Source organism: Sphaerodactylus townsendi, linkage group LG13, assembly GCF_021028975.2.
Source record: "Sphaerodactylus townsendi isolate TG3544 linkage group LG13, MPM_Stown_v2.3, whole genome shotgun sequence".
Taxonomy (NCBI): Eukaryota; Metazoa; Chordata; class Lepidosauria; order Squamata; family Sphaerodactylidae; genus Sphaerodactylus; species Sphaerodactylus townsendi.
The window spans coordinates 54,160,340-54,185,554 of record NC_059437.1 but is presented as its reverse complement, the minus strand read 5'-3'; the positions used below and the strand labels follow the sequence as shown (position 1 = coordinate 54,185,554).

The 25,215-nt window shown below is 51.2% G+C and overlaps 2 protein-coding genes across 6 annotated transcripts in view; one reads left to right on the top strand and one right to left on the bottom strand.

Annotated features, from left to right (window-relative positions):
- Window positions 1-8,607, top strand: part of KDM2B (lysine demethylase 2B) — a 94,413-nt gene extending 85,806 nt beyond the window's left edge. For 2 of the 3 annotated variants that reach the window (XM_048514745.1, XM_048514747.1), the window contains 6 exons: window positions 1,221-1,259; window positions 2,271-2,944; window positions 3,667-3,830; window positions 5,133-5,294; window positions 6,111-6,329; window positions 7,388-8,607. In XM_048514745.1, the coding sequence (XP_048370702.1) occupies window positions 1,221-1,259; window positions 2,271-2,944; window positions 3,667-3,830; window positions 5,133-5,294; window positions 6,111-6,329; window positions 7,388-7,569 (1,440 nt within the window). In that variant the 3' untranslated portion in view covers window positions 7,570-8,607. The remainder of the gene's footprint in view (window positions 1-1,220; window positions 1,260-2,270; window positions 2,945-3,666; window positions 3,831-5,132; window positions 5,295-6,110; window positions 6,330-7,387) is intronic. The other variant, XM_048514746.1, reaches the window with a different exon arrangement.
- Window positions 8,608-9,476: 869 nt separating this feature from the next.
- On the bottom strand, window positions 9,477-24,968 carry RNF34 (ring finger protein 34). Of its 3 annotated transcripts, none has more exons than XM_048514749.1 (6): window positions 24,814-24,968; window positions 14,674-14,892; window positions 13,870-14,262; window positions 13,671-13,727; window positions 12,574-12,775; window positions 9,477-11,685 (listed from the first exon to the last, which is right to left on the bottom strand). In XM_048514749.1, the coding sequence occupies exons 1-6, from the start codon at window positions 24,817-24,819 to the stop codon at window positions 11,495-11,497; spliced, it is 1,068 nt and encodes a 355-aa protein (XP_048370706.1). In that variant the 5' UTR covers window positions 24,820-24,968; the 3' UTR covers window positions 9,477-11,494. The 3 variants fall into 3 exon arrangements, with proteins under 3 accessions (XP_048370706.1, XP_048370707.1, XP_048370708.1); XM_048514750.1 differs by having other exon boundaries at window positions 9,477-11,682; XM_048514751.1 differs by lacking the exon at window positions 13,671-13,727.
- Window positions 24,969-25,215: the final 247 nt, after the last annotated feature.

Sequence of the window (25,215 nt, the reverse complement as noted above, 5' to 3'; positions counted from 1 at the left end):
GGCACCTGTTCACTGTTTCGAGCACCCGTTCTGTTTCACAAAGATAGCTTCCTGTCGCAATCTTTTGGGAAACCTGAGAGGTAGCATTATGCTCGTGTTTCAGAGAGGGCAGCTCGGGACGAGAAAGAACGGCTTGCCTGGCCAGTTCATGGCAAAGGCAAGATTTAAACCGTGGTGGGTTTCACCTGCTGCCGGGGAAAGCAGCCAGACTCTGCCTGGCTCTACTTTTGGAAACCAGAGAGGCCCAGTACGTTGAAGGGCCAGGCTTTCTGTTTTTCATAATTCAACCACTAGATGGTGCTCAAAATCACACAGTCTCCTTTGCTTTCTACCTACCAGCTGTTTCCTCTTGGAACATCGTAAAGCCTCGCCAGTCCGTCTCTCTAGCTGTGTTTTGACCGCTCTGGGACCTTAGGCAGAGAGAGAGCTTTCCAAACACTTGTTACCTAATGTCCTTTTACTGAGAGACATCAGAATCTGAACAGTTTATATTTTAAAACTGCTTTTCAACCAAACTGCAGTGGTCCATGGCTATTAAAAATGTAAATAGCAAATAAATGTCATAATAGTGAGATCTGAGTCCAGGCCCGATGGAGGGGTACCTTCCTCTTCTCTCTCTCGCCTTGCCCATGGCAGATTAGTGCACCGTAAATCAGCTGGGCTGGTGCCATTTTTTATGGCGTAGGAGGTTAAGAGCTCGTGTATCTAATCTGGAGGAATTGGGTTTGATTCCCAGCTCTGCCGCCTGAGCTGTGGAGGCTTATCTGGGGAATTCCGCACACGCCAGCTGGGTGACCTTGGGCTCGTCACAGCTTCTCAGAGCTCTCTCAGTCCCACCTACCTCACAAGGTGCTTGTTGTGAGGGGGGAAGGGCAAGGAGATTGTGAGCCCCTTTGAGTCTCCTGCAGGAGAGAAAGGGGGGATATAAATCCAAACTCTTATTATTATTACAAACGTGTTCTTACACCTGCCCAAAACCATGCCCGCCCCCCGCCACTGCCTCAGATCATAGTGTGGCCTTTCCCTCATTTTTTCTTTCATCCTTGCATGCAGGCTGATTCAGGCCTCCTTTTGCCACATTTAAGCTGCTTACAAGTGGAGGATTGCAGCCCTAACGCCCGGCAAATGCAATGCTTTTAGTCACAACGGTAGGGATGGTGGTATTGAAGCACGTCTGTACAATAAACCTTTCTATTTTTCCTTCCTTCCTCTGACAACAGCTAAAACTAGGCAAAGAAGAGAAGCTGTTTAGGAAAAAGGTACTTCATTGGCACTGTGATTTGTGTGGATTTGTTTCTCATTCTGCCCCCCTCCAAATTGTTTGTGCTGTAATCAATAGGGTGGAGCATGTTGTGACCCTGAATATATGGTGGGAGAGGGAGTCACGGTGTTCTGCTGACTCACCTGAAATCCAGTGTTTGATTCAGGCCTGGTTGATGTCACACTGAAATGACACCCATCTCAATGGCTGTTGGCCGAGGGAGCTAAATAAAACCTCCAGGTTTCAGTGCAATCTACCTCTAAGTAGCAGCTGTTAAGGATTATAGGGAAGAGCCCTTACCCTTCCTTTCACAAGTGTCTTGGTAACATCAAGAACATAATGCTGGATCCAGCAGGTTTTGTGGTGTTTGTGCGTGGGCTTTCTGTGCACAAATTTTACAGTTTATCTACTTTTTTTTTTAATCCGCTATGAAAGTTTCCCAACAGCACAGTAAAATGTGCTGTTTTGCTGGGTTCTGCAACCCTGGGATTCACTGCATTGCTCATCTTGTATTTTAGCCCTCATTATGAGTTGAGATCCTCAGCCAGCTACAAATATGCAATAACTGTGTACTGCTTTAACAGTTAAATAATTCCCTAAAGAACTCTGGGAATTGTAGTCTTGTGTCAGAGGTTTCCTTTCTCCTCACAGTCGGAGAACCAGGGTTTTTGTAGGAAAAGTATAATTAATCTGGCAGATTGGTGTTGTGGAGCTTCCGAGCACTGGTCATAAATTAGCAGTATTTTCTCTCCTGACGTTTCTCCTGCATCTGTGGCTGGCATCTGATCTGAAGATGCCAGCCACAGATGCAGGCGAAACGTCAGGAGGGAATGCTGCTAGAACACGGCCATACAGCCCGGAAACCACACAGCACCCCAGTGATTCCGGCCATGAAAGCCTTCGACAATAAACTAAGGCACTGTTGTTAGTCCCCAGGTTTCATTCATCACCACACCCGTTTCCCTGTTTGTGCCACTGTTGTACTGAGCCTTAAATGTTGCCTTTGCAGAGGCGGTCATGGAAGGCGCCGGACGACCGGACTGTGCTGGTGAAGCCTTTGCGGCACTTGAAGCGGGAGCCGGAGGAGGGCCTCTCAGAGGAGCCACCAAAGAGCAAGGAGAGCGACCAGTCCCGCTCGAGCTCCCCCATGGCCGGGCCCAGCTCGGAAGGGGCCGAGTCCCGGAGCGACAAGAAGAAGTTCAAGATCCGGCGGAGGAACCGCGTCCCGAAGGAGCTCAGCAAGGAGCTCAGCAAAGAGCTCAACCAGGAGATCCAAAAGACTGAGAACAGCCTGGCCAACGAGAACCACCAGCCCATTAAGTCGGAGCCGGAGAGCGAGAATGAGGAGGCCAAGCACGCCCACTGTCCCGAGCGGCCCCACCGCTTCGGCAAGGACTTGAACGGGGCACTCCGGGAGCCCCGGCCCCAGCTCCTGCCGAGCCTGCGCAGCAGCACCCCCCGGGTGATCAGCCGGCCTCCCCCCTCCTTGTCGCCACCCAAGTGCATGCAGATGGAGCGCCACGTCATCCGGCCGCCCCCCATCAGCCCCCCGCCGGACTCGCTTCCCCTGGATGACGGGGCCGCCCACGTGATGCAGCGGGAAGTGTGGATGGCCGTCTTCAGCTACCTCAGCCATAGCGAACTGTGTGTCTGCATGAGGGTTTGCAGGACTTGGAACAGATGGTAAGGAGCCGGGGGTGCGTGTGTGTGTCTTGGCTGCTGCACGGGGTGGCGCTCTGGAGAGATGTCTGTACAGGTTGCAAGCATAACCCCTGAGCAGTGGTTTTTCTGGTGCATGCAGAACGGGTACAATTTATTTATTTATTAGGTTTATAGACCGCCCTCCCCCGAAGGGCTCAGGGCGGTGAACAGCATATAAATAGAGCACATATATCAGATTAAAATCCGTTAATATTAGTTAATACAGGCTATATGTGTGTGTGTGTGTGTGTGTGTATATACATGTATGTGTGTATTTATGTGTGTGTGTGTATGTATATGTATGTATATGTATGTATATGTGTATATATATGTGTGTGTGTATATATGTGTGTTTGTGTGTGTGTGTGTATAAACCCTCCCCCATTAAAATGCAGCATTATTGACCTGCCTTATCAATATTAAGAGGTACCTGATTGGTTCTTGCAAGTTGAAAACTGCTCACAAAACTGCCTTGCCTTTCTTTTGTAAAGTCCAGGGCTACTTGGTTCATGCTCTGTTCCTACAACAAGGCAAAGCCAGGTGGACTCTCGCAGATCTGTACCATCAGCTACAGAACGGATGATTCAAAGTCTTCGTTTGCACCAACTTCCCCTCCTCCCTTTTCAGTCCCCAGTGGTTTGGGGGCTCTTGAAGCCTGCGCATAGGTCCGTCTGTGCCCTGATGCTCCTGCCTTCTCTCCTTAGGTGCTGTGATAAAAGACTGTGGACCAAAATAGACCTAAACCATTGTAAATCCATCACCCCCCTTATGCTCAGTGGTATTATTAGGAGGCAGCCAGTCAAGCTTGATCTGAGCTGGACCAACATATCCAAAAAGCAGCTGAGCTGGCTCATCAACAGGCTCCCAGGTACGTGCAGGGAAAGGAAACATACTGAATCTGCATGGGTGGGGGGGGGATCAGGGGGTTGATTCCAGGCAGAAACGGGGGAGGGGGGCTGGTCAGGGGCGCTCAGTGGTAGCCCACACCTATTGAGAGCCAGGGTGGTGTAGTGGTTAAGAGCAGGTGGATTCTAATCTGGAGAACCGGGTTTGATTCCCCACTCCTCCACCTGAGTGGCAGAGGCTTATCTGGTGAACAAGGTGTGTTTCCGCACTCCCAACACATGCCAGCTGGGTGACCTTGGGCTGGTCACAGTTCTTCGGAACTCTCTCATCCCCACCTACCTCACGAGGTGTCTGTTGTGGGGAGAGGAAGGGAAAGGAGCTTGTAAAAAACCACCTTGAGTCTCTTTACAGGAGAGAAAGGTGGGGTATAAATCCAAGCTCTTCTTCTTGTGGCAGAGCAGGGCCTTTAGCTAAAATGGTAAAAGGACAGCCTAGTGCCGTAGTGGCGAACCTTTGGCACTCCAGATGTTATTATTATTATTTATTGGGTTTATAGACCGCCCTCCCCCGAAGGGCTCAGGGCGGTGTACAATACAAATAGAGCACAATCAATTTAAAATAAAATAAATATGAATTAAGATGGCTCCAATAAAAATAAACCCTACCCCATTAAAATGCAGCTTATAAATTAAATTAGTATTAATATTAGCTCAGGATGGCACCTGCTATCTATTCCCTCTAACCATACATCAGAAGAGGAGGGCGGTAGGGGCCATATGATGTTACAACAGCAAGAAAAGGGAGGGAGTTATGGACGACAATTCCCATCAGCCCCTGCCAGCATGGCCAATTGGCCATGCTGGCAGGGGCTGATGGGAATTGTCGTCCATAACATCTGGAGTGCCAAAGGTTCGCCACCACTGGCCTAGTGCTTCACTGTGTTAAGTTACAGGTGGCAGTTACCTGGCTTCATGTCACAGGTGCCACTCGGGGTGCAGGAATTTCTCTCCGGCAGGCTTGTGGGGAGGTGGAGCGCACAGTCAGCGATGCACACCGGAGCGACGCTCTCATATATCGCGAGCTTAACTCACAGCCTGTTTTCCTGGAAGGCCAGCTAGCCGGCTGACGTGACTAGGAGTCTGATTCATTTGTAGTGGGTATTCCCTCTCCGTGGGCAGAGCAGACTGGTGTCAGAGAGAACCTTTCCAGTCTCTAGAGATCTCGAGCGGCAGACTTCCTTAAGAAGAACTGCCATTGTCTGTGGCTCTCCCTGCCTCTGAGATCTGCAGCTGAAGCCTGCCGTTTTGCCTCCTTGCCTCCCCAGGTCTGCGGGATCTGGTCTTGTCAGGTTGCTCGTGGATCGCCGTGTCTGCTCTTTGCAGTTCCAGTTGTCCTCTTCTCCGAACTCTGGATGTCCAGTGGGTGGAAGGCTTAAAAGATGCACAAATGAGAGACCTCCTGTCTCCACCGACGGACAACAGGCCAGGTAAAGGCTCGGTGGGATGTGTCGGTGAAGGATCCCGCTGCATTTGAGGAATTAAAGGAGAGAAAGGGGGAATAAATCCAACTCTTCTTCTTCCACATCCATCTCTCCTCCCTGCCCCCAGCCCGCCTCCTTGGTGGTTTTGCTTTCCACCTACGGGGATATGTGTGTGTGGAGTTCCAGAGGATCACCCCACGAAATGTGTTGGGTGGTATCTGGCTGTGCTTACTGTATGCAGCATTTTGCCTAGAGCAGTGATGGCGAACCTTTTTGAGACCGAGTGCCCAAACTGCAACCCAAACCCCACTTATTTATCGCAAAGTGCCAACTCGGCAATTTAACCTGAATGCTGAGGTTTTAGTTTAGAAAAAACCGGTTGGCTCCCTCTTCCTCCGCCCCATCCGCTCGAGCAGGGGCCAGCCTGCTCTAGCCTCCAGCAAGTCCCGTGCGCACTGCTCTGTGCCTCTCTAGCATCTCTGCCTCCTCTGCGCCACCCCCCCCCCCTTGGGCAGCAGCCACCCGGAGCACAGGCACCAGGCCCGCCAGCCGAGTCCTCCCTGCTCACCGCAGTGCGCGCACGTCGTGCTCAGTGGCCCAGGCCAGCCTAGATGTGTGGGGGGGGGGGAAGGTGATTTTCCACCCCCCACATGACGGAGAGGGCTCCAAGTGCCACCTCTGGCACCCGTGCCATAGGTTCGCCATCACTGGCCTAGAGACAAGCCTGTAAGCGTTGGACAGTTTCAGCCCATTGTCACCCGCTTGGCCATTGAAACGGGGATCAACCTTCTCTCTCTTTCCCTCCCCCACTGGGGGGCACAGGCCAAATTGACAACCGGAGCAAGCTGCGCAATATCGTGGAGCTGCGCCTGGCCGGCTTGGACATCACGGACACGTCCCTGCGCTTGATCATCCGGCACATGCCTCTGCTGGCCAGGCTGGACCTAAGCTACTGCAACCACATGACGGATCAGTCCGTGAACCTCCTGACGGCCGTGGGCACCACCACGCGGGATTCTCTGATGGAAGTCGTCTTGCAAGGTAGGACCGGGCGCCCGCCTCACACGAGCAGAAGCCTTTGCCAAAACGACAAGCCCATCTCCCTCCCTGTGTTGCAGGGCCGAAGGCTAGTGCCATAGAGGGGTTATCTCCCGGAAAGGCTATTTTGTGTTTGAATGGTTGGTGCTCTATCACAGGGGTCTGCAACCTGTGGCTCTCCAGATGTTCATGGACTACAATTCCCATCAGCCCCTGCCAGCATGGCCAATTGGCTGGTGGGAATTGTGGTCCATGAACATCTGGAGAGCCGCAGGTTGCAGGCCCATGCTCTATCAGCACAAGAATGGCAGGCAGGGGAAGCAGCAAGAAGCCGTTTGCATCTCTGTGACTTCCTGTCCTCCTAACCTAGGCTCCCAGATAGCAGAGGCCCCTTTCCACCACCCACCTCGTGGCTTCTTCCCCAGTAGAAGATTGGTTCAGGGCAAGGCCTTCCCCGACAGACCTCTGTCTTGCTGTTAAGCCAGGAGATGCCTAATGCGTAGTATACCCAAGACCAGGGACAGCCACTTCTGTGGGTGGGGACAGGCAGCCAGGGGCCAGCCTAGTGTCGTGGCTAATTAGGACCCAGAAGACTGGAGTTCGGATTCCTCCACAGGTGTGAAGCTGACAGGGAGACCCTGGGCCAGGCACAGGATCAGCCCAATGCGTGGGTCCCCAGCCTTTTTGAGCCCGAGGACACAGGGTGATGGGCACAGCCACGGATTAGCTGCCGCAGCTGACCTTCAGTCACGCAGTAAAGACTGCTGTGTTGTAGTGGCAGCTGCTGCCAGAGCATTTATTTGAAAAATCTGCACAGCCAGTGGCCATGTAGAAGCCTTGCTGGGCAAGAGCCCTGCCTGGCCCCACCTACTTTCTAAAAACAATGGGTGGGCACCAGGATAACTGTCAGCGGGTACCACATTGAGGGTGGTTTCAAGGGGGAAATGGAGGCTCACATGCACCACAGGCCCTTGAAGGGCAAGGTCAAAATGCAAAAGCTGATTTCTGGTGACAACTGTCGGGCTGCTGCTGTAAGCCAACCTTCCTTTGTTTCGCCACAGACTGCAACCAGGTGACCGGCCAGTGCCTCTCCTATTTCAAGCGCTGCGGGAGCATCTGCCGGATCGACCTGCGGTACTGCAAACAAGTCACCAAGGAAGGCTGTGAACAGTTCATAGCCGAGATGTCGGTCAGCGTTCAGTTTAGCCTGGTGGAGGAGAAACTGCTGCAGAAACTGAGTTAGTATTTTCAAAGGCCCGTTTGTAAATAGTCAAAAAAGAAAGAAAAAAGGACTCCAGGAGGATAAAGAGGGAATTTTATTTTTTGGTTGGAATATGCCGGCTAGCCCACATGTCGAAAGGTGCAACAGCAGACGGGAGCCTGCAGGGTTCAAGCCACCTGCAGCTACCATTTCAGCCTCTCGAGGATTTAAATGATGGTTCCTGCCCAAGTTCCAATGACAGCTAAGGATTGTTTGTGCCTGGACCAAGCGGAGTGGTCACTCCTGTTTAAGGACCATCACAGCCTGGGAGTGTGTAAACTTTACAAAAATGTTGTGGCAGATATCAGAAGCAATGTTGATTTTGGTGTCCTTAATGTGGGCCACATCCTGCATTTTTTTGCCTTTGGAACACATTTTGTTACATCCTACATTATGCAGAACTATTTTTGTACAAATTTGTTTAAAAATTATTTATGCAAAGTTTTTGAATGCATTGAAAGTGTTTCTCTTTGGTTTCAAGCTGCCAAGTTTTACGGTTAGAAAGAATTTAACCTGAACTTCACAGAGAAATGGCCTGTCCATCAGAGGTTGGCCTACTTTATGGAATAGGGCATCCTTAAATGAAAAAGCATGTTTTATTGGGAGTTTTATATCCTGCTTTGTACAGGCTGGGAGCACTCTTAAGCATGTTGGGGAAAGACTGTGCAATGTCCAGTCCAAGAAAGGAACGCATTGCCAAGGTGTATTTGTAAAAATTCATCTCTCGGTTCTGGAACTTCCAACTGGAGCTTTTGCACAGGGGAAGGCATTTGAGGTCAGGATGGGGGTATTCAGAGAGGTATATAAATGCACATATACCACAAGCAAGCAGTTTTGATTTTCTGGTTTGGAAGTACCCGTTGAATTCTTTTTTTCCCTGCCGTTCAAGATGGGTAATCCTTGGTTGTAAAAATTCAGCCTACATAAGTGCCATTGTTGTCGAGTGGTGTTTTCCCCCCATAGACCAGCCTTCCTGACGGTTTTACCTCTGTTGAATTTGTATAAATGATTGTAAAGAAAGAGCATTGCTGTCCATTTTTTTTATTCATGTGCGAACGCCAGCTAAGGCTGAAGTGCCTCACTTCCTGGAGTGCTGCTTTGGGAGAGAAGTGAGGACACCACTACATCCAAACAACTCCAGCCGCTACATTCACCAGTGTGACTTGACACAAGCCAGCGCACTGTTAGTCTCCAGTTTAATTCTCCCTCTTCTGTTAAAGCCGGCTGGGTGGTCCTCAGCACAAAAACAGAGCAGACCTATGATAGGTCCTCATTAGGGAGAAGGGCAGACATAACAAGAAGTAAAAAAATTAGCACCAGAGCCTCTGGTGGGTTGTTGACAGCAGGCTAGATTGCATTGCTGCCTCTACCCATAAATGGGAGCCAGCCTTCCAGTCTGCACTGGAGCTTGGGCTTTCCCAAGAACCTGCCACGAGAGGCAGTACCAGGCACACGGCCTCAAAGCCTGCTTAAACACCTTCCCTCTCCTTTTTCCCCGGTGAGTACAACAAGGTTTTCCTGACTCCATCTTTACCACCAGCGAGCCTTAAGTGTGGATCTTCCTCCATGGGCTGCATGCAGGTTTCCAGAGGGGTAAAGAATGAGAAGCTATAACACTTGCAGCCCGCATCATTAAAGGAAGTGACACTTAAGGAAAATAATTGAGCCAAGCTCAATTCCTCTTGGAAAGAAATCAGGAGACACTTGCATTAGCCCAATTGGAAAGGTGCCCTGACTAGTTACACAGCCCACCTAAGTTGAGTCACCCCTTTCAAAGTAGCTTCAGAAGCTTAGAAGGCTGTTCTAGGGTATCACCATCAAAGTTGCAAATACTTCCCTTATGTTCTTCTTGGGCTGTTTTAGCCACAGTATTTAACATCAAAGACCAAGCCAGTTAACACATGTTTATTTAACAGCCATTGTTCAGAATGTTATGATATGCTCAGGAGCGGATCTACAGAAACTCATGCCCGGGGCAAGAACTGAAACTGACTCTAGGGCGGAGTGTGGGCCAGCAAGGGAGTGCTGCCTCTCTAGAAGCCCTAGAGTTGACATTCCCCGGCCTGTTTTTTTTTTTTAAATGATACTTCTGGAAGCTCTTGCGATCTCTTCATTCATTCTGACAGACACCTTGGTCTGATTGTCAGAACGGAACGTCGACCACCTCACTTTTCTATTATCTTCAGATATTGCAAACAAGGTAGAAGTCTCAGAGTGCACAGCAGCCATTGGTGGTGAAGGGGTCTCTGTAGGATTTGCTAGCAACTACACAATTTTTTTCCAGTAGTTCTTGCAATTTTGCTTGCCAGTCGTGGTATCTGGTGTGTCTTGTGCCTTCGCCTCATTCATGCTAGCCCTCACAGAAATGGTCTTGAGTCAAATCCAGTGCCTCTATGGCACCCCTGTGGACCTTTGCGGGGCTCCTGTCAGCTGCTCCAAAGTGGTGTTCAGGCTCCATAATCACAGGGTCAGCTACTGCCTATTTTTTGCAGCTCAGTCTTAACAAAAGACAACCTCATCATCACAATGCACATATGAGCAAAGCTGGTACTTTTATTATATTGCGTGGCAGGGGCATACACAAACTGGTGAGGGGAAAGAACTGAAATAGCAGCCCCCACCTGCCCTGGCTGGGGGGGAGGGGGTAAGGGCACAACCTCTCTAATGGCCCTAAAGAGGCAGCAAGGTGACACCTTCCCCCGCAACGCCTGAACACTGGCATAAAAAGGTGGCAAGATAGTGAGTCAACGCCCAGGAGGGCAAGAGGGTGTGGGATTGGCCAAGTGAGCCTTGTGCCCGCCCCCAAAGGTGCTCTGCCCTCCCTGCCTCTCTTTCTCTGGCAGTAAGGTGAAGAAGGAGGTAGGGAGCAGTAAGCACAGCCATCACCTGCCAGTCCTGCTGCCCATGAATCAATTGGAAAGGGGGGGTTGTACTGTGCCCCTGGTCGCTCAACCCCCCCCCTCCCCTCCCTCATTACGCTTATGAATATGCTTCATTCTCTTGACACGTGTGCCCCTGAACAAAGACTGGAATTATTTCCTGCACTCTGTCTAAAAATATAGCCATGTCTTGCTCTCTTCTGAAAAATAGGTCAGTTTTAAAGTATGAAAGTCACGCACACTCTTTCCCACCAAGCAGGCAGCCTCCAAAGCCTTTCCTTTTGCTTACACCCGACGCTGGGAATGATGGCCAGGGCTTTGGACTAGGTCTGCTTTTAGAAGCAAAGCAAAAACTCTGCTGTGCAGAAAAGGGTCCCTGGAAGTACCCAAAGGAAGAGGAGGGGCTTTATTAAGCTGGTGCGCCTCCATCAAAGCACCTCCTGCCACCTTCAAAGCAAATCCTTGTTTTCCTTTTCCTGAGTTCTTTTCTAGCATGAAATGCCTCTTGGCTGCTGCTCCAGTCCCAGGCCCTGTTTGTACCACGGGTCAAGACAGCCATACAGGCCACTGCTCCTCTCAGGCTTTCAAGAGCCTGACACTGTTGCAGAGGGACTGTATTAAGGTCTCTGCATTGCACTGAACTGGCTCTTCAATGGGGCAATATATTCATTTCAAAATACGTGCATGATCCTGCTCCCTCAGCTCTTTGGAAAGGTGAAAAGCACTGTTCTGTGACCCTTCCAGGGGCTTATGTGCCTCCTCCATATTCTTCAGAAGACAGCAATCTGCAACATTGCAGCCGCTGCAAGTTCAACTTAGCCACTGTCTGGTTTCTCCCTTAGAGCTCTCTCCTTCCAGGTCATCTGACTGCTGAAGACAAAGTACATGGGTCAAGCTCCTAAGCTTCTGTTCAGGCTGCTATGAGTTACTGGAGGTCTACCGCAGAGCCCTCCCCTTGACTGCTGAGGCCTGTCCCCACCCTGTGGAGGAAAGAATGGCGGGAAACCTCCAGCTCCAGTCTCTGCCCTTCATGATTTGAACACGTGCACGGCTCGTACGACGTACTGGCGGCAGATGGGACATTCGCTCATGCGCTTGCCGCACTTGGTGCAAGTGACCATATGGCCACACTCCAACAGCACACAGTCTATGATGGCATCCATGCAGATCCGGCACAGGTTGTCGTCGTCCTCGTTCAACTGAGTCTTCTCTCCTTCTGCTGAGACAGAGCAGAGCCAAGATCAGAAAGACTGCACAGTTCTAAGTTCCACAAAATGCAGGGTCAACTGCTTCCCTGCAGATTTGCTTACACAAGCTCATATGTATCTAGTTTGATACTGATGTAGTGAGGGATTTGTAAGGACAATTTAAACGTCTCCTCCACCCTCACAAACAAGCAAGAACAGTGCAAGACTGCTGCATTGTGGGGTGACGGCTTCTGGCCTAGCTCACCTTGGATAACTTTCCCATAATCTTCATCTAGCCCTGAAATACAGCAGCAACAAATTGAAGAATTTCAAGAGAACAGAAAGAATCTTTGGAAAAGTCATGAACTAGTATCACAGGCAATCCTAATTAATCCCACACTCTCTTGGTTTTGGAGAGCCAGCACCCATAAAAGTTTACAGCATCCTTAAGGAGGGAGGCACCTTCGTGGCATACAGCCCTGATCTGACTCCCCCATCCACTTTTAGGACATGAGTCTGTTAGGGAATGAACCAGAGGGGCAAAACTTCCGCCCTGCCAATCACTAGACCGCTTCACTGCTCATAATATTCCATGATTCCCCAAGGGAAATGAGCATTCTCAGTCCTCACTGGGTAGTTTTGGAGAGTTTCCAATTGACAAACTAGCATTTACCTGCAAACCTAGGACACTACCCAAGTATACAGAGACTCCCACCTTGCCCACAGACTGCCCTGATAGATACAGTTTGCTATCAGGAGCAGGCCTTGCTTTCTGGCATTAGCAGGTCCAAGCAGCCTGACAGATGGGGGATCTTCCTACTGTCCAGGTATAACCTAAAGAGGTATCCTTCCTCCTCCCCCTCCTCTCAAGCAACCCTTCCACTGACAACTGAAGCATAGCAGAAATAAAGCACACTTACGGGTCCTGTGATTTGCCTCTGTCTCCCTATAAAGCCGGCTCACTTTCTCCACCAGCTCCCATTTTTCACAGCATCCTGAGTAGTTAACAAAGTTCCGAGCCAGTATTTCCTTCAACTGGCGGACAGTTAAGCCTTCAATGTCGTCCAGGCTTGAAAGATCAGAGAGGGAGGCCCTTGCGCGCTTTCTGGACTGTCCCGGAATCTAGAACACAGAGTCAGTCTACTAACAGCACATAAAGCAAAGGAAAAACTAGAAGATCTTGCCAGCTGGCATCAACTGAGTAACGTATGCCGTTTGATCCCCATTCTGAACCTAAGGACATAATGCCTCTGACACTCAGAGACTTGAGCCAATGGGCCCTTGACCTGTGCGTCGCAACCTCGAGCTGGGGGAAGAACAGCGAGCAGAGAGGGAACACCTGGTTGATAATCAGAAGCCTTCCCACCATTTTCCTGTTCAAGACACACGGAATATAAATAAATGACTGACCGCCTTTAAGAGCCAGCATGGTGTAGTGGTTAAACCAGGGGTGTCCAACTCTGGCGCCCCAGATGCTCATGGACTACGATTCCCATCAGCCCCTGCAAGCATGGCCAACTTCCCTGTTCTATTCTGTGATAGCTTATGATACAGTTAAATTTACAATGGAGTGAAATACAAAAGGGCAAAGAAATATAATGAACAGCCAAACTCCCCTCCCCACCTCCCGAGACCCACTCCCACCTCACTGAGGTCTCTGGGTAAATTCCTGCTCCATATCCTGTAATTCCTAGGACTGTGGTGGCGAACCTATGGCAGAAGCTGATGGGAATTGTAGTCCATGAACATCTGGAGTGTCATAGGTTCGCCACCACGGTCCTAGGATATTAAATCAATTAAAACATTTTTGGCCCTGTTCCATGTCACTCCCTTCCAAAGAAAGCCTGGCAGAATCAGCCTCCTGTACAGACACAGAAAACAGGAGAAAGTTCTATTTCCATATCAGCTAACTGGACACTGTATCACTGTGAGTGCGCTGCTCTAGAATGTCATGTTAAAGGTGACCTCCTAATCCTTTCTAGAGGATTCCCACTTCCCCAGGGGAGCCCTCCCTTACCTGCTCATCTGCCTTCTCATCTTCGCCAGGGTCTGCCAACAATCTGTCATTCTGTCCCTACATGCACAAGAGCACAAGCGTTACCCCTCCCTCACCTGCCAGCGACAGAAGAAAAGCCCCAGGATGCACTTGGCCCTTCGTGCTGCCCTCGGTTCCAGCAGCCCCTGGGCTGAGGTGAGGGTTCCTCCTCCTCACGTACCTGTAACTGCACTTCGTTTCCGGTGCTCTCGTGCCTGTTTGCAAGCTCACCCTGAGAGGACGATCCGGAGCCTGACAGAGGCATGGGATGTGCAGAAAAGCTAGCAGTCTGTGAGCGTGACGAATGCAAGCTGCCAGTGTCTGTGTCCTCCGCAGAAGCCAACCCATGATGGCACATGACAAGGTCCACCAAGTCTTCCTTTTCTCGACAGGTATCTGTGGGGATGTTCCTAAGAACCAGATACTGGCGCAGATCTTTCACTTTCAAGCGCATCAGCTGCGGCCGCTGAAATGCTGTCTCCTGCAACAACTGGCAGGTGGAGCATCTTCGCAGGTTCTCTTGCAAGACTGAACACATGGAGCAGAAGTCCTTCTTGCACTCGCAGCACACGTGCTATGAGAGATAATAAAGGGGGCAAATGGGACACTTGGTCACCACCTCACCTACAGCCAAGTAACTGCCCAGCGTCTGCCTGGTTCCTTCCAGCCCTTCTTGGCAGGATCAATCCAGAGCAGGAGAGATCACAGTTTCTCATGTTCAATGAGGGCTTAGCCAGGCCTTGTATTATACACACACACACGCACATACGGAGGGGCCAGCGCTTCGTTGCACTGAAGCAATTATTCTGGATATCATGCCCAATCCAATGCTTTCCTGATAACTGCTGTGCCTTCTTCAGCCACTCACACACACACACACACACATCCAGAGAAATGCAGTGATGTCTCCTTCCAAACCAAAAGGGGGAACAGAAGGACGAGTGATGAAAGAGAACACTCTGATGCCAGAGTGCCACAGGCTTACCTTTTTCCTGAACACGGAGAACGAAAGGCCACATGCTTTGCAGACGATATTGGCTCCTCCTGGTGCTGAAGATGTGTACACAGTGAAGTCGGTGTTTGGTGTAAACCTAAATGGGTTTGCTCCCGCTCCAAATCCAGACTGCTGACCACGAACAGCTCCAGTGCCCATGACTTCATTCAGCAACCCACAACAGGAAGCCCACATGGATGTTGCTCCTGCCTGAAAAGGACAAATCCAAGAGGAGGTGTTTGTGGCTTCTGAGAGCCTAGAGGCCTTTCTGGACAATAAAACACACATATCTTGCTTAGAGCTCTGTGGACGGCTTAGAGAGATGCAACACATCCTCTATGTCAGGGGTCGGGAACCCGCCCGCGAGTCGCGGAGCGCTCTTTTCCGCCGTTCTGGCGGCTCCGAGCTGAGCCGCTGCCTTCTCCCCGCCTCCCCTGCGAAGCAGGGGGCGGGCGCATCGTTCTCCTGCAGCGCCTGCCCGGCCGAGCCGGCACCTCTTCTCCCCGCCTCTGTAGGAGGCAGGCTGGAGCATCGTTACCCCGGGTGGCCGGCTCCGCCGGGCACTCCCTCCCTGCAAGGGAGCAGGGCTGGCGACAAGCTCCCCAGCGGCCGCTCCGCCGGCCAGCCGGGCACCTCTTTCTCCCCGCCTCTGCAAGTGAGGCAGGGCGGAGCATCGCTACTCCCCGGGCGGCCGCCCGCCGAGCCGCTGGCACTCTTCTCCCGCCTGCAAGAGCAGGGCGGGCGCCATCGCTCTCTCAGCGATGGCTGCCTCCGCCGAGCCGCACCTTTCTCCCGCCGCAAGGAGCAGGGCGGAGCATCGCTTCGGCGGCCGCCCGCCGGGCACCTTTCTCCCCGCTTCTGCAAGGAGCAGGGCGGAGCATCGCTACTCCCCGCCGCCGCCCGCCGGGCACCTCTTCTCCCGCCTTCGCGAGCAGGGCGGGCACAGCACTTCGGGCGGCCGGCCCGTCAGCACCCTTCTCCCGCCCTGCAAGGAGCAGGGCGGAGACAGCACCCCGGGCGCGGCCCGCCGGTGACGCCCGCCTCTGCAAGGAGCAGGGCGGAGCATCGCGCCTCCCGGCGTCACCGCCGAGCCGGGCTGGCACCTTCTCCCGCCTGTAAGGAGCAGGGCGCGCATCGCTTCGGGCGGCCGTCTCGTGCCGAGCCATTGGCACTCTTCAACACCCCTGTGGGTGGAGCAGGGCGCAGATCACTGGGCCCGGCAGCCGGTAAAGCGCTTCTGCCGGGCCGGGTTTATCTACGCCTGCCCGCAGGCGGTGTGTGTGTGTGAGTGGGCGGAGGGGGGGGCGAGCTGCAGCAAGTGGGCGGGGAGCGGAGGGGGGGCGCAAGCAGCTGGAAGGGGGGGGGTGGGGTGAGCCAAATGGCCTCGAGGGAAAAGCGTTCTACCCTGCTCTATGTCCGGGGGGTCCGAGGAACTGACTCTTGAGCCATGCGGCTCTTCGCCGCTGTTCCTGCGGCTCCATCAGCCGGGCAGCCCGGGGCCTCTCTTCTCCGCCCTGCGGCAAGGCTGATCGCCTTCCCCAGCGGCCCGGCCCGGCGAGCAGCGACACCTCTTCTCCCGCCCTGCAAGAGCAGAGGCGGGAACATCGTCCCTGGCCCGGCCCGGCCCGGCGTGCACCCTCTTTCTCCCGCCCACCACGAAGGCAGAGGCGGAAACATATCGATTCCCCAGCGGCGGCCCGGCTTCGAGCGCTGAGCACCTCTTCTCCCGCCCTGCAAGGAGCGAGCGAGAACATCGATACCAATGCGGCGGCCAGCCGAGCCGCCCGAGCACCTCTTCTCGCAGCCTGCAAGGAGCAGAGGCGCGCGTCTTCCCCGGCTGACGGCCCGGCCGAGCGCCGAGCACCTCTTCTCCATACCCTGCAGGAGGCAGAGGCGGGAGCATCGACTTCAGCGGCGGCCGGCAACACCTCTTCTCCATACCACGAGAGCAGAGGCGGGGGTATCTCGTCTGGCGGCCGGCCCGGCGAGCACCTTCCGCCCTGCAAAAGAGCGGAAGAACATCGTTACCCGGCCCGGCCCGGCCGAAGCCTCTTCTCTCCATACCACGAGCAGGGCGGGAGCATCGATTGGCGGCCCGGCCCGGCCAGGCACCTCTTCTCCATGCAACGAGAGCAGAGCCCGGTACGCTCGATACCGGCCGGCCCGGCCGAACCGCGGAGCACCGCTACTCCAGCCCTGCAAGGAAGCAGAGGCGAGCATCGTTCCCCGGCCCGGCCCTGACGAGCAGCGAGCACCTCTTCACCAGCCTGCTTAAGGAGCAGAGGCGGAAGCATCACCTCGCCCGGCAGCCCGGCAAGACTGAACAGCCCGGGCTTCTCTCGCCTGCCCTGCGAGGCGGGTGTTGTCAATGTGTGAGGCGAAGCGAGCATGGCGGTAAGTGGGCCGGGGAAGCGGGAGGCCGATGCCAGCGAGTAGAGGGGTGGGTAAACGGGCAAATGGCTCTTTGAGGGGAAAAGGTTCCCGACCCCTGCTCTATGTGCTCACCCATGTTAGCTTATTACAATTTATGAGGAGATGAAGACTGGTTGGAACTTGGAGACAGTCAATGTGTGACTGAAGCAGTCCAACCTACTTGAAGGAAACTGCTGTGAGACCCTTCCTTGGAAGTGAATGATGTTAGCAACTCTGGGCTGATCACAAACATTCCTGTCCGGGGCAGGCACTTGAGCAGGGAGCTGCTGAGGAAAGATTAACTGGACCAGGGGTGTCCAACTCTGGCACTTCAGTTGTTCATGGACTACAATTCCCATCAGTCCCTGCTCCTAGGAATTGTAGTCCATGAACATCTGAAGCAGAAGAGTGGAGCCAGAGTTGGACATCTCTGATCTAGACTCATTTCAGTCTGGCTTCTGGCCTGGCTATAGAACTGCCCCGGTCACTCTGAGGGGCAACGTCCACCAGGAGATAGACAAAATGAATGCAGCTATGATTGTAGGACCTCTCACATTGATCATGGAGCTGGTTTGGTGGTTGTGATGTGTATTGTTGTACTGTGCTCCAGTGCAGTGGCGTAACATCAGTGGGGCAGAGGAGCACAACACCTCAGGCACATGCCGGTGCAGGGGCATGGAGGGGGCATGGAGGGGCCATGGCAGGGGCGCAGGGTGCGCACATGCCCCAGGCGCAGTTCCCTCTCGCTCTGCCCCTGCTCCAGTGACTTGCCTCTAGCCAAAAGCTAGCATAGAATCCTGATACCCCCTCCCCAGTGGCCACTAAAGTTAAAAAAGCAAAATGCTTTCAATGTTCAAGCTGGAGAAAAAAAGCAGTGCTGTTCCTGTGGGTGAAATGCTGCTCAGTAAATGCTAGGAAAACAGAGGAGTGGAGCCTACAGTGCCTAGAGGGAAGAAGCATGGATTCCCCCGAGCAAGATCAGAAACAACTGTGAATGAATTAAAGAGGGAAGGACATAGTCATTTAGAAGGGCTGCAGCTCTGCATTCTGGAAGCATTCTGGAAGCAAATGCACTGTATGGTTACTGTAGCAATCATTCTAGGAGCGCTGCTAATTACAACTAGGCACATTACTAACAGCCTAGGAAGCAGCCCAGAGGAAGTGAAATAACTGATAGGAAAAAGGAACCCAGCACCTGTTTCTTTCCCCCATCTTCCAAGGGGGTCATGTCACTTCCTCTGCATCCCCTCTCCTCCTGCTTGTCTCCTCCTGCACATCCCACCCCATGGCCCGATCCGTCAACAAAATCCATCCCTGCTGCGTGGCTGCCAGACAACTGCCCACTCTTTCCCCAGGGATGTGACATCATATCAGTCTTGCCTTGTCTGCCTAATGCAGCCTTCACGTGCTCCACACAATGACTATGTGGCATTTTGGCCATGTAAGCTGCTTGGTAAATGTGCACATTTAATACAAATTTTGGGATCCTGTTCCTTCTAAAAAGAAAAAGAAGAATCTGGATTTATACTCTGCCTTTCTCTCTTGTAAGGAAACTCAAGGCAGCTCACAAACTCCTTTTCCCTTCCTCTCCCCATTACAGACACCTTGTGAAGTAGGTTCTGAAGGACTGTGACTGTGACTAGCCCAAGGTCACCCAGCAGGCTTCATGTGGAGGAGCAGGGAAGCAAATCCAGTTCGGCCTCTGTTGCAGGAAAACTGCATAAGCTAGGAACTACTCCTACATTTGTTAACATAAAGGCAAGGCTTTTGCTTTTCTGTAGATTGCACATTTAGTTTGCTTTGTTAAAAAGCATTTCAGCATTTAATGAAAAATTACAAGGCCACCTACCCACATTCTCAGAAGGAAACTTTTGGCTCAAAACATACTGACTACAATTATAGTAAGGATTTTGCATAGGAACCCCCCCTCATGGAATCTGAGTAATCCTTAATCCTATGGGCTATACCTTAACCATAGATTATAAATGGTTGATGATTTTGAAGTCAATATTTCATTGCAGTCGCACAACTTAAGGGTGCCCCTGTCCACTTCTAGAGATCCCTTTTAAATATGAAAGCAAAAAAATGTAGAATCTTGCCAGAACATAAGAACACAACATCACCACATTAAAAAATGCAAGGAGCTGAGAAACAGAATGGCTTGGATAGCAGAAATGGTATTAAATCCCAAGCGCAAGCCTTAGATGAGTCACTCCCACCCTCAAGAGTTGCCCAGAGGACTCCGTGTTCTCCTGTTCTTTGGCAACATTTGGGCAATTTCTCCCACCATGTGCAAAGTTAAATTAAAAGGATGTAGGTGGCATGTTAATCAGGCCACCCTTTTGGACAACCAAACATGTGAATTTCAGAGTTCAGACCTGTTGAGTCCTGTGTACTTCCTTCTTCCTGTCTGACGAAAATAAAACAGGTGGAAGACTGCCCCAGATGCAGCCACTCCAGACTGCAAATCGAAATGGAAAGGGGGACAGAAAGAACCCAGGTACTGCCTTGCGCTTGAGTGGCTCACTGGCACAGTACATCAACTGCACGCAAAGGATCCCCAATACAATCTCCAATATGTGCATCAAAAAGGCAACAGGTTTTTGAAGAAGAAGAGTTTGGATTTATACCCCACCTTTCTCTCCTGCAAGGAGACTCAAGGTGGCTTACAAGCTCCTTTCCCTTCCTCTATCCACAACAGACCCCTTGTGAGGTAGGTGTGGCTGAGAGAGTTCTGAAGAACTGTGACTAGCCCAAGGTCACCCAGCAGGAATGGAGGAGTGTGGAAAGACATCTGGTTCACCAGATAAGCCTGTGCCACTCAGGTGGAGGAGTGGGAAATCAAACCTGGTTCTCCAGATTAGAATCTTCCTGCTCTTAACCACTACACCATGCTGGCTTTCTTAAGACAGCCCTTTCTCTGCCAGAGACTGCAGGGAACTGCTGCCAAAGGAGATAATGATGAGCTACAAGGACCAGCTTTATATGGCTTTAGTGATCCAGACATAAGAGACCTAGCTAGTAAGAGCCCAGCTGCAATTATTTACCACTGTGAGTGGGGCACAGTTAAGTTGGGCAATTGGCCAGTCAAATAATGGTCAGGTACTATAAAGACACTAACTTTGTTTAGAACAGCTGGAAAAAAATCAATTGGTCTTATATCTATATTAATTATACACACATTCGATGATATATTTATATCCGTCTAAACCAGGGGTCCCCAAACTTTTTAAACAGGGGGCCAGTTCACTGTCCCTCAGACTGTTGGAGGGCCGGACTAAAAAAAACTATGAACAAATTCCTATGCACAAATGATTGTAAAATGTTTGATTTCACCTTTCAGCCTTTCTGTCATGGTCTATTTTTAGAACAGTGACCAAAAGTATGTCAAGTACAGGGTGGGCTCCAAATATTGTTGGGGAGGCGGTGGAATACCTTCCCATGTAAAAAAAAGAAGAACTTTCCCAATGAAGCATTCCATCTAACCCAGGATTAGGTATCTTCCTGGGTTCTTCCTCCCTAGCAGCCAGCGAGCGATTCACCAGCCTGGCTGATGCCAGTGGGAGTGAGGCGGAACAGAAAGCCTGAGAGCAACACATGGGGTAACTGAGCGGGAAGGGCGGAGCAGGAGTTGCCACGTGTAAGGTTTCCAACTCTGGCTCAGAAAATTCATGGAGATTTGGGGGTGCCATCATGTAATTGCAATCAATAGCCGTTGGGGCCGGTTCCTCCTCTCCCTTGAGCCCCCACTGCACATGAATGGAGCCATCGCCGCCATGCCTGGCGGGCCGGATAAATGCCTTCAGGGGGCCACATTTGGCCCCCGGGCCGTAGTTTGGGGACCCCTGGTCTAAACCTTTTTACTTCAATGGACTTAGATTGCACTATTCAGTTGCAGTCCTACACATGCTGATTAAGGAGTAAGTCCCATTGAATTCAAATGGAAATTCTGAAAATGCATTCACAGGACTGCATTGTTAATACGAACAATAAGAACACTGTAGGGGACTGTGATTTATGGATTAGCTTTTCTTTAGTTTTGATGCAGGAATATAAGGGACAGCCCAAAGCAAGTGAACCCAGCCTGTTGCCTGCCAATTTCTTTCCTGGTGCCCACTATTTTTTTAAGTGGGTGGGGCCAAATGGGGCTCTTTCCTGATAGGGTTCTGGCCAGCCACTGGAGATTCAATTGGTTGTGCAGATTAAAATAATGTTTCAGTAGCAGCTGCCACCAGAGTGTTGGTTTTACTCTCTCTCATTCCTTTCCCACTATATTAGTTGAATTATCCCCTTTTCTCCCTGCATCTGGGCTGCCTGTGTGTGGTTAGCTCCATTGCCTGCGGCAGCCCTTTTAGTAGTTGCACCAACCACCCTGTGTCAAAATTCCAAAGGCTCAAGAAGGTTGGGGATCCCTAGCCCACAGTTAGATGCCTTTGTTTTTTTAAAAAAAAGAAGCAAAAAACAAACAAAGAACCAAGTACATTTGCAAACTCTTGCAATTAGGGCCAAAGGCCAGTAAGAGAAGCTCTCGCTGTTGTGAGGTTGGGGAGTCAAGCAGCCCTTACTAAGAAAGGACACCATAATGACATTTAAAAGGTAAGCTGCCACTGACACAGTGACATAGTAAGCTTCGTAGAATATCTGACCAGAACGTCTGGGCAAGCAACATTGGGTCAATTGACAATATTTAACCAATCAAACTGAGAATAGGTCGGATAACAATAGATCTAGCAGGTTCAGCCACAAAGGAATTCAAATTTGTGCCATTTACTGAGAGCTGGGAGTACAAAGAAGAGATAACGCTGTACAAGTCACACAGACAAAATTATGCCCTCTACAAAACAGCTCAAGCAAATGTATAAATACCTAGCAAATTAGTAGAGGGAGTAAGCATCAGTGTCCCCTATCAAAAGTAAGAACAAAACAGGGTTAAAGAAAACTTTCATCCTCCATTTAACCCACAGCACTGGGCGGAATTGCCAGATAACTGCCTGTTTACAGATCTTAGTGGCCCTGGATAACTCTTCCTACCAAACGAACAAACACTGCCAGAGGGATTAACCATTCACCATAAACCTTGAAACTGCACTCTACAATGAGTACAGCCCTCCTGGGATGATCATCAACACAAATAATCACAGAACAGTTCACAAAATTAAGCTACAAATGTAGAATCAATCCAACCAAAACCATACAAAACAGAACTGAGATTTTTTGATAAAAACCACAGCAAAAGGGAAAGTTTCCACTAATCTTCGAATACAAGACAGAATAAAAAGGGTCAATACTGATTGATTAAAAAAAGACTAGCAAAGGCTGAATATCAGCTTCTCTGGCAGCGCATTGAAGAATCCACAAAAAAGGCCATGCTCCTGGTGAATGACCACCTAGAAGAACAATTGTGCAGCTTAGGATACTACAGCAGCGGTATCCACAGAGGCAGTCTCAATTCTCTTCTGTGACAACAGCTCCTTTCATCAACCGTGACTTGTTGACTAGCCATGGCCTTTAATTGGAAAACAAGTTCATCCAGCCACAGCCCTGGTTACATCCAGATTAAATTACGGCAATGTGCTCTACGTACCTCTGGAAATTTCAACGGCTATTTTCCATCATAGGTGCCTGTGCTTTCTTATAAGCCGTGTTTTATGCTGAAGGATAATCACCAAACAGTACAGTACAGTGGTACAATAAAGAATAATCACCAAACTTTACTCTGTACTGTACCACCCCTAATATTACTGAATTGGTTTTCAGTAATATTATGCTGGTCAGTCTCATTTTGTTTTGTCTATATGTATTTAATTACATTGTTGTGTCTGGACTCAAGAGCCTCTAAGAGAGCTGTAAGCATTTTAAATAAAAAAAGGAGGAACTGGAACAGGGCTCATTGGGAAATCCTGTCGTGGTGATAGAAGAGAACGTGGTCCCTCCCAGATGCTCCGGATACACAGTAAAGAGAGTTACTCCAGTCTAAGCCCATTCATTTCAGCGGGGTCAGACTGGAGTAATTCTGCATAGAATTATACTGTTTAGAATCCAGCTGGTTACCGGCTTAAATGTTTCAAATCAGCAGCAATGTGTTCCTCTCCACCAGCTGCAGTCTGTCATTTTTTAATGTCCACAAAGCACTTTATGAAAATTAAATTATACATACAGACTAAATCCAACTAAAACCATGCAAAACAGAACAATTAAGGCTCCTTGACAAAAGTCTTCTGCAGCCTTCTCTGCTAGCTGGGGTCCATCATTTTTTAAAAGAACAGAAACTCCACACTCCCGCACAGTGCCTACTGCCCGCTCTTGCCGTTTTCCCCAAAGGAACTCCAACTGGACAAGAGTGCCCTTAAATCCTTTCTGTTACCAAACCCGGATTATTAATCTGTTGCCACAAATCTGACACAGAGTTCAGGAGAACCATGGAATGGTCAGTTACTCCTCACCGTGCTCACCACTTTTGCTCTTTATCCTCATGCACGCATTTACGTACAGGCGAGGAGGGGAACGCAGCCAGACAACTGCACCCTCCTTGAGAACACCTTCCCCAGGCACCACAAAAAGCGGCAGCCCAAATGACTGCAGCCATCGCCCTCAGCTGCAAATCCTGCCAAGAACTTAATCCCACAACAGATTGCATGGGATTGCAGCACTGTGTCCTTAAAGCAAGACACTTCTTGCTTAAGGTAGCTATGCAAGTCCACCCCAGCCCTGGTTTTCTCCTGGGGGGGAGGGGTGTATGATGGGGCAGTTATAGAATCCCTTTCAGTCCCATCTAACCTTCCCTCAGAAGGAAAGCCCTTGTTCATGCCCAGCCCAAACTGCCCCCAATTTCCCCAGGAGTGCGCAGAGCAGGGGCATCCAAGCCTGGACCTCCAGATATTTGTGGACTATAATTCCCATCAGCCCCTGTGAGCTAGCACTGGCACACACCTTCCAATTTCCCCTGGAGTCCTCACAGCAGGGGCATCCAACCCTGGCACGCCAGATGTTTGTGGACTATGATTCCCATCAGACCCTGCCAGTTAAGGCTGCGTTCCCCCACCCGCAATTTCCCTTGGAGTGTGCAGAGTAGGGGTATCCAATCCTGGCCCTCCAGATGTTTGTGGACTATGATTCCCATCAGACCCTGCCAGTTATGGCTGCATCCCCCCCCCCATTTCCCTTGGAGTGTGCAGAGTAGGGGCATCCAATCCTGGCCCTCCAGATGTTTGTGGACTATGATTCCCATCAGACCCTGCCAGTTATGGCTGCATCCCCCCCCCCATTTCCCTTGGAGTGTGCAGAGTAGGGGCATCCAATCCTGGCCCTCCAGATGTTCGTGGACTACGATTCCCATCAGACCCTGCCAGCTAGCACTGGCACCCCCCATTTCCCCTGAAGGGTCCAACCCTGGCCTTCCAGATGTTCGTGGAGTACGATTCCCTTCGGCCCCTGCCAGCTACTGATGTGAGCACAGAGAAAAAATATATTTACAAGGGAAAAACCTGGGCCAGCCAACGAAGGGGACACACTCCGACAGGGACACACCAGGCCCCCTCCTTCTCGCGCAGGCCCTTCCTGACAGCTTTCTTAGTGGGAGGGGTCCCCACTCACCACCACCACCCCCCGAGAAAAGTAAGTTCTCCCACCAGGCCTCAAAGCTCCGCCTCTTCCCCCGAGACACCCCCCCCCCCAATACCGGGCGCCACTTATCAACCCCCACACCTCCCCGAGATTCACCTTCATGGCCGCTTCAGCGCCTCCTTCCTCGGAGCCCGCGGGGAGGGGGGGAAGGGGAAGGAAGCGACCGGGGAGGGGCGCCAACCGCCACAACGGCTGCCCTCTCGAGCCTCCCCCCGCGCATGCGCAACAGCCCCGCCTCCCTGAGGGACCTCTCGCGCCTATGGGAGAGGAGGGGTGGCGCCATCGAGGACCCCCTCGCCCATGGGCGCCGCCTGCGCGTTCCCATTGGCTGTCCCACAACCAATGGAAATCAACGCTGGGAAATCAATCAACCAATGGAAGTCAACCAATGGAAATCAAGGCTTCCTCCGCAGTGGCGCCTATCGGTGAGGTAACGCAGGGTAAGGGGCGGGAGAAAGGCGAGTCCTTTTTATCTATTGGCGGAAGAGGAGGGGGACT